This window comes from Panthera pardus, unplaced genomic scaffold (assembly GCF_024362965.1).
Source record: "Panthera pardus isolate Hobbes unplaced genomic scaffold, ASM2436296v1 HiC_scaffold_10, whole genome shotgun sequence".
Lineage (NCBI taxonomy): Eukaryota > Metazoa > Chordata > Mammalia > Carnivora > Felidae > Panthera > Panthera pardus.
The window spans coordinates 109,414,026-109,427,424 of NW_026526655.1; the positions used below are offsets into that span (position 1 = coordinate 109,414,026).

General features: G+C 58.0%; 1 protein-coding gene across 25 annotated transcripts in view; it reads right to left on the bottom strand.

Annotated features, from left to right (window-relative positions):
• Positions 1–13,399, bottom strand: part of BIN1 (bridging integrator 1) — a 55,700-nt gene that overhangs the window by 20,426 nt on the left and 21,875 nt on the right. For all 25 annotated transcript variants that reach the window (XM_053909965.1, XM_053909958.1, XM_053909949.1 and 22 more), the window contains exons 2-6: positions 8,181–8,261; positions 2,087–2,141; positions 1,759–1,853; positions 1,288–1,383; positions 91–198 (exon numbers count right to left, since the gene is read on the bottom strand). In XM_053909965.1, coding sequence (XP_053765940.1) covers positions 91–198; positions 1,288–1,383; positions 1,759–1,853; positions 2,087–2,141; positions 8,181–8,261 — 435 coding nt within the window. The remainder of the gene's footprint in view (positions 1–90; positions 199–1,287; positions 1,384–1,758; positions 1,854–2,086; positions 2,142–8,180; positions 8,262–13,399) is intronic.

Below are 13,399 nucleotides of genomic sequence, written 5' to 3' on the forward strand. Positions count from 1 at the left end.
AGGGAGGGCAGCACAGAGGAAGGCCCCTCCAAGGGACGTGGGTACCCAGCCTGAAAACTCTCCCCCGCAGCCCTGCCATCCAGCCCTTACCTTGGCAATTTTGGTTTCATCCTTCTTTTTGGCGGTTTGGAGGGACTCGTAATGGTGCCGGGCGCTGTCATAGTCCACCAATTTCCGCCCTCGCTTGGCAATGCGTGACTGGAGGACAGACGGGGTGGGGGAGCGGTGCTGAACAGGGCCTCACCCATGCTGAGATGCTGACCAGGCTGGGCCCAAAGAAACTGGGGGAAGACGAAGGGCCCAGGGCAGTCGACCCCGGGCTCAAGAAGGGCATCTCATACATGCTTGAAACACGTACTCCAACATTTCCGGTGGCAAAGAGCTCACACCTTCGAGGCAGTCCCTGCCCTCTGGGGTCCTTTCTCATACAGAGGCGAAACCATGTCCTTCAGTATCCACCCATTGTTGTCAGTACCCTCCAGCCAGTACTGTGGGACAAACCTCCACCCTGGCCTGGCCCTCAGCTCCTTAAAGACGCCTCCTGGACCCCAGGCTTCTCTTCTCCCAGGCCACCACCATTAGCCTCCCTTCCATACTCTTCATAAGGCCTCTTCAGGAGCCTGAGCCATCTGCATTGGGCGGCCATGGGGGCCAGCATGGAGCCTGACTCCCCAGGGATCAGGTCTAGCACAGCAGTCAGCATCTGGGCTCAACATCTCTGCTTCCACGTCTGAAGCATCTGGGGCTCATTGGCCTCAGTGGGGACCCTGGCACACTGACAGTTCCCAGTACCTGGGGGCCGGCTCTCGGAACACACACAATAACACATATACACCCAGATAAGAGGGAATACACACAACGATACATACATTCCCTTCTAAGCACACATAGGCTAATGCAGGACACCTATAGGCACACAGGCCCAGGCCTTACATGCCCTCAATACACCTTATACAACCCTATAGTCGTTCCACAGTGACATGGCCACACACGCATACATGCACCACGGGGTCTCTTCCCCTAGTCCGGAGACCCAAAGGTTCAGGGCCCAAAAGCTGTCAGCTCTGAAAGGCCCAGGGCTGGGGGCTGGTGGGCTGGCCTCAGAGGGAGCAGCCCTGGAGGGATGAATTGCTGGGTGAGGGAGATGCCTGCCTTCGGGGCATGGCCACCTCAGTGCCTGAGCGGGGCAGAGGCTGACCCTTCCCCCCACCCCTCTGTCCCCTCTCCCACTCCCCTGCACAGGCTACCAGGCCAGAGCAGGACCGATCTATAGAGAGTGCCTCTCACCTTGATGTCAGGGAACTGACCCAGGTATGTGTCCATGGTCAGCAGTGCCTGGTCCACCAGCTTCTGGTGATAATCCAGCCAGAGGAGGTCATTGTTCTGAAGGACGTAAGAGTCCCTGAGTATACGGCCGGGGAGCTGGGCCGCACCCAGTCTCCCGCCCTCTCCTCCCAGCAACCTGGGGTCAGATTCAGCCCCATCACTTCGCAGCTCAGAGGCTTCTCAGAAGCTTGGGTTCCTTGGGTGTGGAATGGGTGTACTATAAAATCACTCCTGCCCTGTGGCCTCTCATGGGGCAACTCTAAGGGAACGGATAAGCCCAAGGTCAGGGAGCCGAAGTGATTTGCCCAAGGGCACATGGCATGTGGATGCCTGAAAACCAGAAGGGCTTGTCCCCGTGGGCGAGGAACAGGCTGGGAGCTGAGACAAGGAGGGCCTTCCGGGAAGGACTGAGGCCACCTGCCTCACGCTCACCTCAGCTATCTTGTTTGCTTCATCCCTGCCAGGCCAGTCGGGCTCGTACACCTCCTGCAGACATTCGTTCAGTTTCTTGGAGGCCTCGTGCATGGCTGTGGGGCAGAAGGGCCATGCTGCAGCCAGGGCCACGGTCACTCTTGCCCCCACCTCCAAAGGCCCTGGAGGTGTGTGGGTCCCCACTACCAGCCCTTACCCCTCCACCACAAACCCTGCTCCCCTTCCCAGCTCTGCACCCATCAGCAGCACATGGCAAAGGTCCTTCAGTGTCCCATGAAGCCCCCCTCCCCAGGCCGGGTGTGCCCCAAGAGCCCCACCTGCCCCTTACCTTTGACGGAGGCCAGGTAGGTCCGGAGATCCTTCTGCAGTCGAGTGCCCTCGGTCTACAGAGAGAATGACAAGGACAGCATGAGGGCCCGGGGCACACCCCATACCTGTCCCCATCCTTCCTGCACCCCAGCGTGGACAAATGCAGGCTGCTCCTGACAGCTGGCACAGATCAGCTGTCCTCATCAGGGCACCAGCGGGATGAGAGGAGACGAGACATGCGGAACAGCCCCCGAGCACAACCCAGCCTGGAGCACCACTCGGAGCACAGCAGCTATTGCCTCTCTGGCGACAGAATGTACTGGGCCTCCAGCGTTCCTCAGCACCACCCCTGCCTCAGGGGCCCTGACCCCAAAGGATATCTGTCCTGAGCCCGTCAGCACCTGCCTCTTGCAGGCACTCTTCAGAGCCCTGTAAGGAAGGCAGGGAAATGGAGACCTTTCCACCCTGAATAAGACACGGGGGGCACGGGCTGAATGGCACACACATACAATGGGGTCGGCGGCCCCCAGGCATGCTCTCACACGACCGGGGACCAGGTGACCAATGAGCACAGAACACAGGAGTGGAACACCCAGCACCTTGTCCTGAAAGCTCAGGCCAGCAGGCTCCCACTGCATCGCGCCAGAGACAGAGGATGGCACTGGAAGGGGTGGGCAGGTGGGCTGCAGAGGTGGAAGGGAATGGCTTAGCCAGGCTTCAGAGAAGTGCAGGGTCACGCCCGGGACTCTCAGGACACTGGCCCAGCCAAGAGGGAGGAGGCAGGAGGTAGGAAAAGGCTGGCCAGGGGACTGGGCCAGGCAGGGAAGACCCTGAGCTGGGGAGGCAGCCCCAGCAGCTTCCTGAGGCAGCAGGACCGGTACAGAGGATGGCCCCTGGGCAAAGCCTCCAGTCCCTCTGGATAATCAATACCACACAAGGCAGGAGCAGGAAAGCGGAGTCCCAGGGGAGAGAGGGGGCCAACAGGCTGAGGCAACAGGTGACGTACGAGACCACCAACAGTGAGATGCTGAAGTGTCCAGAGGCCATGTGTAAAGTGGGAGAGCACACACACAGGCTTTAGAGTTATGAAGGCCCAAGTCAGGCCCTTACTAGACATGAAACCTCAAGCAAGTTACCGAACCTCTCTGAGCCTCGGTCTCCTCATCTGCCAGCTGGGGTGACCGAGCCTCGCCTGGCAGACCACAAGCTCACATGTGCTCAGGGAACAGCGTAAGTGAGCCAGGCCAGGCCCCCAGCTTCAGGAGATGGGCTTTATGCGGATGATGGTGATGCGGGGCAGGGGGGGAAGCATGAGGAGGGCAGGGCCTCTGGAGAGCCAAGGGTGGCAGTGCCAGAAGCTGACTTCTGCAGGGGAGGAGCACCGTCCTGGCGCCTCCCTGCCCTCCCTGCTCACGTGTCAGCAACACCCCTGGATCCCCCTGCCCTGGTGGAGGGCGAGATAGACACGGACCCGGCAAGCAGCCACAGCCCCACTCCTGGCCTGCCTGGCGCTTCTGCAGATGACAGGTGGTCTCTACTCCAGCTGAGGGCAAGCAGGGACACAACCAACCTCCTAGGCTCACCCAGGCACCCTCAAACCTCTCCTGTCCCCGCCCCCCAAACAGGCCCTCCCTCCTCACAGCCAGGGCCTCCTCTTCCTCCCGCAGTGTCCCCAGAGCATCACGCACCAGCTGGTTCTTTCCCTGCACCATCTTCGTGGTATCATTTGTCCCCACCTGACCGACGAGGAAGCTGAGTGGTTCAGTGGCTTGCCCGGTGTTCACGGACTGGAAGACCCGGTGAGGACCCCCACAGCCTGGACACTCGGGTCCCACCACAGCTGCCTACTTATTACAATTAATGCTTCCAGAAAACAGCAGAGGTGTCATGCAGGAAGGGTTTCAGGGCAGTGCATAAGATGTACAGTTAGGGAAGAAAAAAAACCCTCTCCAAAATTCCTTCAGTCCCCCCAGAGTAGCCTATAGAACCGTGGCCACACCTAATTCTGAGAACTTTAGAGTTTGAGGCTTGTTAATTAGAGATCAAAGGAAGAAATCAGAGATCAAAGGAGGCCAGGCCACAGCATCCAAAGCTCTCTGGAATTCTATCTCGGGCCAGATGTGGACCGTGCAGGACCGGGAATGAAGAAGGGCCATTCCCACTCTTGACGCTTTGGCAGCTGAGGTGAAGATTCAAGTGTGTTCATGATGTGATGCCATTGCATTCATCTGAGCCGGCAGAATCTTCCAGACTCAGCTTCTCTTCCTGCCAAGCTCTGTCATCCCACTCCCCTCCCCAGCATCATACACATCACCCCGAGGAAGGGGTCTCCGTGGGGTGGCTTGCCGTGGTTGCCCGGGCCTCAGGCCGTACCAGGGCTCCTTGTGTTTCCCAAACAAGGCCTCGCTGTGAGCAGGCACACTGGGCACAGATGTGCGAGGGGCCGCCCAGAGCTCTGCCTCGCATGTGCCAGCCGCAGCTGGGCCCCTAAGCCACACTCCCCAGTCAGTCCCCGGGACCAGACACAGCCCTCCCCCATGCAGGCCAGCGCTCAGGCCAACACAGAACCTGTGTGTTTGCTCCCAAACTGGTTCCCTCACCCCCCCACCCCCCAATAGAGCATCCAAGAAACAACTCTCTGGAGGTTCCCAGGGCTCTAACACCCCTTGCAGAGCAGCTGGGGGAAGAATAAAGCTCAAAAGCACAGTCCCTCCAGCCTGGCTCTGTGGGCTCTGGACTCAGAGGATTCTGGAAGGACACAACTACCCAGTACCAAAACCCAGGGCAGTTGCATGGGGGGTGGCTTGGCCAGCACCCCATATCCCTGCTAGACCTCCCTTCAAAGGGTGCTCCCTGCCTTCCCTGACATCAGCCCCGACCAGTGGTCTGAAAACCTAAGCTCCTATCTTCCCAGGGAGTGCGGGGGGCTCCCACATGGACCCTCTCTGGCTCCGGCTGACTCTTGCTGCTTGCAGTCAGTTTCAGAGGATCATCACTCAATAGCCAGAGATGCCCTCTCTGAGCCAAGCAGGCCCTAAGAACGAGAAGGAATCAGGCCTGTGCCCCCTCAGCGAGAAAAGCAAACAGCAGCAATGAGCCCTGGGGTGCAAGCTACAGGTGGCCCCAGGACAAAGAGCATGGCCCACCTGGAGGACCCAGGATGGCTTCCAGAAAGGCCTGAGCTGGACCTGAGCTGCGGGGAGGTAGTGGAGGAGGTGAATGGGCCCTTTGGGGTTCCCCAGTGCAGGGACAGAGGGCAGAAGGGCTAGACTGGCACTAAGTGGGGCCAGGAAGGGGTCTGATGTGCCCCTGTGAGAGCCGGCGACTGCCAGGTGACCTACACCCTCACCTAGGGCACCCAGAGGGAGGGGTAGATTTGCTGCCTTGAAACCCATATTCCCAGCCATCCTAGTCCCCGGCTAGCACTGGGCCCACTCTGCTTGGTATTCCCAGATAAAGAGCAGGAGAACACTCAGCTTCCAGACTTTCCACACTCAGCCTCCACCCCACCTTTCCTGGGGTCACTCAAGCCCAGGGCCCCAGTTACCCCCACACACCAATCAAATCCAGAACTGCATGGCTGCCTTAAACCCCAAGAGAGGGTCACCCCAAGCTTCAAATGAGACCTCAAATCCACCCCCTCCTGCTCGGCCCCTGAAAAGCCAGCCACCCTCCCCAATCTGAGGACAGACAGAGCCCCAGCTCAAGTGACCACTCCATGCCCGCCACCCGCACCAGCTATCTTTAACTCTGGCCTCACTGCCTGGTCCCTGAGCCCAAGGATCACTGAGTGACTCCCTGTCCAGAGCTGGGGCCCAGAGAGGGTGACTGTGACGGACGAAAGTGGAAAGCAATGCTGTGGTCATAGCACTGGGGCCAGACCACAGGGAACCTCAGATCCCAAACCTGTGCTTTTTCTCCTTCCACCAGACAGCCCAGCCTGCTCTGAGGCAGCCCCATCACCCCCTGCCCAGCTCAGGAGCCCTAACCCTTCTCCCCAGCCCAGCCAGCTGTCCTCAGGCCTGGGACTCAGCTCCAGAAGGGGTGCCTGAGAGTGGACAGATCTGGACACCACACCACTGTGTGCCCTTGGAAGAGTCGCTTAACCCCTCTGAGCTTCAAGTACCCATCTGTAAAATGGAAGATATCAGCATCCGCCTCAAGAATGCAAGGTTAGTGTCTGTAAAATACAAGCAGTACCTAGTCTATAGTCAAGAACGCAAGGTTAATATCTAGTGCCTAGTCTATAGTAGGTACTCTAGCAACACTGATTCCCCCAAGGGCTTTCAGAGCATCCCACAACCTGAGGAAGCCAGCTGAGTAGGGGACAGACCCCTGGAGCTTTCAGGTGACAGAATCAGAAGCAAAGACTTCAGGGTTCTTAGCCAAACCTCCATTTTGCAGGTGAGAGAACTGAGGCCCAAGGAGCAGGGGTTCACCCAGGGCCACAGAGGCAGTAGATGGCTCTGTCATGGCACCTACTGGGGCCTTGAAACACTTCCCATTAGCAGCCTGGGGGACAATCAGCCATGAGGGCTCCTATCCCTGCCCTAAGGAACCTTTCAACAGAGCTCCTCTGACAGGCAAGGATAAACTTGGTCCTGGGGACTTTCCAAGCTGCTCTCTGCATCCCCTTCTCCCACCATGCCCCCGGCCCTCTCCCAGCATCCTCCCTGGGACTCTCCCAACATGTCCCCAGCCCTCTCCCAGCCTCCTCCCCAGCCGTCTCCCAGCATCCTCCCTGGGACTCTCCCAGCATGTCCCCAGCCCTCTCCCAGCACGCCCCCGGCCCTCTCCCATCATGCTCCCTGGGACTCTTTTAGCATGCCCCCAACTCTGACCCAGCATGCCTCCAGACCCTCTCCCAACATGTTCCCCAACCTCTCCCAGCTGCCTTCTGACCTTCTCCTTAGCTGCTCTTTAACTCTCCTAATATGCTCCCTGGCCCTCCCCTGTCACCCCAGCCATCTCCCAGCATGGTCCCCAGCCCCCAGCCAGTGAATTGTCAAAGTTCTCCAAAGAGGACCCCCTCCCCCAGGTTGCATTCCAGCTGCAGAGGCATTGGTGGGCACCTTCAGTGCTTTCAGTGGCCTCAGACATGAACAAGGAGGAGGAAGAAGACTGGTCTGGGCCTATTTGGCCCCTTTCCCAGGACAGCTTAGGCCCTAACCCCACCCCCATGCCGATTCTTACTCCTTGTGGCCTCTCCTGGCCTCCACCCCCATCTGTCACTCACTGAGCCTGGCCTGCAGAAGCCATGGGGCCACGGCCCACTTCTCCCTCACTTCCTACTACCTCAGCCCTTCCCCAGGAAGGGAGAGTCACCAAGGTCATCTCATTCCCCACTTCTATGTCCTCAGACACAGCCACAGAAGTGGCTTATTCTAGACTCAGCAGATTCATGTGAGGAAAAAGTTTCAGGGACGTCCCAGTTGAGGCATTCAGGGTCCTTCAGTCAAGAAGATAGAAGAAGTCCTCTCTTGTATCGAACCACTGCCCCCAGGCTGCCAATGTGATTAAGCCCCTTCTGTCACTGGTCTCTGACCTATGCAAAGGGACCTGATAACAGTGCCACTGTAGTCTTTGGGACCAAACAAGTATGGATCTAAATCCACTCCCAAAACAAGATGGCTTTTGACAAATTACTCAGCTTCTCTGAGCCTTTCTGCTTCATCTATAAAAAGGGAACGATGACACCAGATACCTTACAGGGATGTTGGGAGGCACACCGGGCCATGCTTAGCAACTGCTCACACCAGATCCTGTCTGCTCTGCTCCCACAGTACACTCTGCAAATGCCACTCTCCTCCCAAGAAGCTTCTTCAGCTCCCACTTGCCTCGACGTCCAAGGTTTTCTAGAGTGTGGCCAAAACCCCTTACCTGCTCCCACCCGAACGCCACCCCCCTCCCCCAGGCCTCCTTCTTCTTTCCCATGGACTACACCCAGAACCACTGCTCCATCCTCCAAGAAGTCCTCTGTAACCTCATCAGCCTAAACGGGCCCCTGCTCCACGCTCTCTTACTCCATAAATTCAGCTCTTGACATTTTCTACCTGGAAGCCACAATTCCATTTTGCACAAGCTCCCTAAGGCCAAAGGCCACCCACACTTACCAGCTGTTTGTTGAAATTCTGGACACACTGTTCAAACTGCTCATCCTTTGTCTCGTCCGCCTTCCCTAGTTTCTGGAGGACCTGCCAAGGCAGACAGAGAAGGGAGTGTTACCATGAGAAAGTGAGTGCGAAACCAAGAATGCCCGATCGCCAATACCACAGACAGCCCCCCCACCCCGACCAGGGTCCTGGAGGCCCACCGCCAGTATCACCCAGCCCAGGGCACTAAGACCATCAGAAGGTCTCGTGGCTGCTGGGATCCCCAAAGGCAACCCTGAGTCCATCAAGTCTTGAGACCTCCCCATCCTCTATCCAGGGCTCGCCCATTGGCCAAGAGGAGCAACTTGGGTCAGGTTTGCTGTAGTGACTGAAACCAGGAGGAGGGGAGCTCCAAAGGCAGCTTGTGGGGTCAGGGCCCCCTCTTTGCTGATCTCACACTGTGATCCTGGGGGCTCCGCCCCAACCCTGGCAGCTAAAATGTGAGCTGAGCACAAGAGGGGCCAGGTAAGGGCAGCCCCACTTCTCCCACATAACTCCATTTCCTGGGCCGAGAGTTTGTGAATACCAGAGGGAGGAGCAGAACAGCCCCAGGACAAGGAAGGCAGCAAAGGGTGGCTGGGGGTCAGGCTCTTTGTGTCCCAATCTGACTAGACTTTCAGAAGTGACCTGCCCTAGCTGCCCTGCTCCCTTCTCTACAGCCCAGCAGGCCGTGCCAGGCCCACTGCTGGCACCACACACTCACGCTCACGCACATGCATTCACACACACACACACACACACACACACACACACACACACACACAGGCTTGCAGCCACCCGCTCTACTCCCAGCTAGACATCTCAGAGGTGGACTCTCCCCGTGGTGAGTCACACTGTGCTTTCTCAGCTGTGTGGGGGGAGCCGAGACGGATGGGTTAGGGCAGAGAGACCCAAGGCCAGAAGAGGGGGAAAGACCTAAAGAGGGAGGAGCAGGAGCCAGAGAGGAAGTATGACGAGAGAGATAGGGAGGTGGAAGCTAGGAGGGGTGAAGACAACAGGGGAGGAGAGGGCCAGGAAAGAGAAGGATGAAAGATGGGTGCCGAAAGGGGAAGCTATAGCAGAGACAAGGTGGGTTTATGGGAAGACAGGGAAGGCAGAGAACCCACCCCCCGCCGCCACTTACAGCACCCCCACAGGAAACAGGAGGACCCCGCTGAGACATTCAGCAGAAGCAGTGGCCACAACCCCACAAGAATGAGAAGGAAAGGTGGCAGTGGGTGGGGGTGGCAGGTAGAGGGAGAAAAGGTGGCCTGAACCAAGGGAGGCCCTGTCCCAGAACAGAGTCTGGACCTTCCCAGCCCTGACTGGACCTGGGATGGCCCGTGCTGTCCTGCTGCACCCTGTCCAGCTGGCTCGGGGACCACGGCAAGGTCTGTTAGCTCTCAGACCCACTCTCCGCATGGAGAACGCTTAGCCATCTCGTCAAGTGCCTGCTATGTACAACAGCCATGGGCATCTCTGCTGGGGCAACAGACATCAATCAGACATGGATCCAGCCAGACAGAGGGAAGCACATGGGACTATGGGAGCCTGGGGTAGGGATCCCACGCAGGCTGCGCAATCAGGGAAGACTTCCTGGGGGAAGTGGCAGCTCAGACGGCCGGGGAGAGCATGCAGCAAAGCGAGGAGACCAGAGAGATGAGGAACATTACCAGGAAATTCAGAATAGCTCAAGGTGACCAGAAGTCACAGAGGATGCTGGGGGAGGACGTAGGCAGTGGGAGGAGCAGGGTGGGCATGGGAGGGCGGCCCACCAACAACTTTGTGCTATAATGGTCACAACACGGTTTATCAGGCCATGGCAGCTGCAGGCTGATATTGAGGTGAGAGGAAAAGAGCAAAACTAAACCCCCGTGAGCAAGAAACTTGGCACTTCCCACCGTCCACGGGCTCCCCCACTCCTCCCTTGGCAGCAATACCCAGCTGGTCCTGGGGAAACAGGGAGGAGCTGTGGAGGCACCTGGCCTGCTCTGCACTGAGCCTGAGTAGGTGACTCACCCCCTATCAGACACCGGCCCCTTGGCCCCACCACCTCCAAAGTCAGAAATGGAACACCAGGTGGGAAAGAACTTCCAGAAGTCAAGAGAGGCCACAAGAGACAGTAAGAGGCTCCCAGGGAACAGGGTCCAGGCCTGGTTGGCCCTCGAGACAGGAAGACTGGGAAGGTGGCCCTGTCCACCCCCCGTCTCCCTTCTCCCCGAGGAGATGTACTCTGTCAGCAAAAGGTCCCCAGTGCCCATCCTGCCACCAGAGCTCCTGAGGGCTCCAAGCCCCCAGATTTACACAGACACGCACACGCGGCCCCCACTTCCCCAACCGGCAATGCACTCCACCCAGACGGCTCCCCACCAGGGACACCTGCAGGCCTGAGGACAGCCAGCCACAGTGAGCTATGCCAGGCAGTGAGAAGACCGTTTAGAAAAGGCACTTCCTCTCTGAACTTCAAGTGCGTTGTCTGATGGATAAACAGAACACCAGCACCCACCTTAAGGCTCATATCTATAAAACATGTGTCTGTACCTGGCATACTCGAGTAACAACAATCTCCTAAAAGGCCTTCAGAGCAACCTTCACACAATTAGGGGCCAAGCCTAACACCCACCAACCCCCACACTGAGCCCAGACTGATAGCATCCCAAGACACGAGACATAATTCAGGCGCACACACACTGAACATACATGCATGCGCACACAGTAAACTCCTATCCACACTTCAAAACTTTGCTCATATGATACCTCTGCAAAGCTGCCCCTGCCCTCTCTCTCCCCAACAACACTCTGTACCACTGAAGGCCCGGGATCCACTCTCCTCACTGCTGTGGGATGTGCCCAAGTGTCTGCCTCTGGCTCTCTGTCCCAGCCATGCAAACAGTCTGAGGTCAGAGACAGTGTCCAGCCTTTTACATGTTCCCAGTTCCTGCAAAGGGCTGGGCACAGGGCAGATGCACAATTTGTTCTTGGTGCCTGATGGCTAATCTAAGCCATGACCTTCAACAGAACATCCCATCTCTCAGGCTAAGTATCCTCTTATGCAAAATGGGAGGGTTGCATACAGAAAGTACTCAGCCAGACACACAGACAGAAAGCTGACCGTGAAAGGTCAACATTAGGATGAGGGTTAGGATTGGCACTCACATGACCTGAGGACCGGTCTTGAATAACCCAGGCCCACTCCAGCGGGTCCCAAGCCTGAAGGGGCCATGTGCAGGGGAGTGACCAGCACGGGAAGGTGGGGTAGGCTCCTGGCTCCACGTGACCTCAGGCTAACTGCTTAACCTGTCCACACCACGAACGGTAACCACAACCTGTCCACACTGTGAACGGTAACCACGGCATGGCTGCAGGGCTGTGTTTCAGGAAAACGCCCAGTGAGTGAATGCTGGCCTTGGCCTCGTTAATCTGCCCCCTGCACCTACCCCATTTTATAGGTGACAGAAGGTCACACAGCCTGGGTTCCCGCTCTCAAGGTGCTGCTGGTGTGGCTACTAGAGGGAAAAGCAAGCCGAGCACTGCCTGCCTCGGAGCAAGGACAAAGACAAAATTCGGTCCGGTAAAAATCCCACAGCTTCCCGCTACCAGCTTCCTTTTTTCCAACCTCTGTAACTGGAACTCCTGCCATGGCCCAGCCACTGGCTTACAGACCTTTATGACCGGCTGCTGGGGAGCCCAGACCACGACCCACCCCCTCCCTGCCACCTGAAGCTGTTCTGCCATGCTGAGATCTGTCCCCGTCCCCAGGGGAGGCCTCAGGGCTGCTCTGTCCAGCCCCCTTCATTAGGGCCTTCATTAGGACACACATGCACACACTCAGCCCCCTTCATCCAGTGCCTTCATTAGGACACACATGCACACACTCAGCCCTCTGCTCACCAGGAGGCAAGCGTGGCCAAGGCCACAGGCCTTAGGGACACAGGTGCTCCCCCCATTCAATACGTGGTTAGTGGGGCCTCCCTGTGCCCAGCTCACACACAGACTACTGAGAGTGGCTGGGGGACTCTGGGCATCTAGAGGGGCCTGGCCCCCAGGGGCCCAGAGAATGCAGGACAATGAAGATGGCCTTATAGGATGAGCAGGAGGTGGGGACAGAGGCAGGATTCCCATGGTCTGTCCAGGGTCATGTAGGGGGAGAGCCCCAGACACACCAGTGTCACACTTACGCACTTGTCGCGTGTGTCTCCCTTTGTAATAAACACAGAGAGCCTTTCTCACGATGGGGCAGAGGACAGGTGCACAGACCCTGCCACACCTTGGTGTTAGCCCGGGGGAGGGAGAGAGGGCAGTTCAGCAGCCCGGAAAGCCTCATCAGTGCCACTGTTTCTTCTCAACACATCCTCAGCCCAGCCCGAGAGCAGTGGAGCTGATGTCCTCAGAAGGAACAGTCCAGGGCAGGGTAGAGAGGAGCAGCTGGTGGCAGAAACAAACCTCCTTGTGACAACATCCACACACAGTTCGGCCTCACTGAGCCTGTGCTGTGAACCAGGGCCAGCAGCCCCTCCTTGCACAGGGCAGGAGGCTCACCAGGGCTCAGTGGGGGGAGCTTCGGAAGAGGGAGGGGCCCCTTCCCAGCCTCTCTGCTGTGGCCTTTCTCACAGCCCAGAGCACCCCACTCCCACCGCCCAGTATGGGAAGTCCTGCCAAACCTTCACCTCTCTTCCTGGGGCCTCCTGGGGACAGGCCCATGTGCCTCTACACAGCCATGCTTGCGTGACCACCAAACCCAGAGGAACAGGAAGGTTCCCCCAGGGCCAGTCTTGTTTGAACTAGGAGCAGTTCATCACTGACTGTTCACCGGCACTGAGCAAAGCACTTTACAGACACCAAGTGCTCCCTCCTGTAGGTAAGAGTCTTCACCGCCGTGTGACAAGGTGGCAGGTGAGCGTGGGTAAATCAGGCCCCGTAGCCTAAGGTCTTACAGCCAGGAGCAAGCTCTGAGCTGCTCTGCCACTCCTAACCTCCGAAACTGGAGGAGGGGAACCCAGTAGACCCCACCCAGCACAGGACACTCCAGCCCCACAGATACAGTGTGGATAAGAGGTCTGCAGGCACTCACCCACTGGGCTACAGCGGGTGGCCCTGCTTGGAGCCCTGAATCCGGGACAACACCCTATGGGGAGGAGGGGGGGACTCTAACGTCTCCTTCCTCCAGAGAGGGGCTGGCTTCCCCTGCACTGCGGGGACAC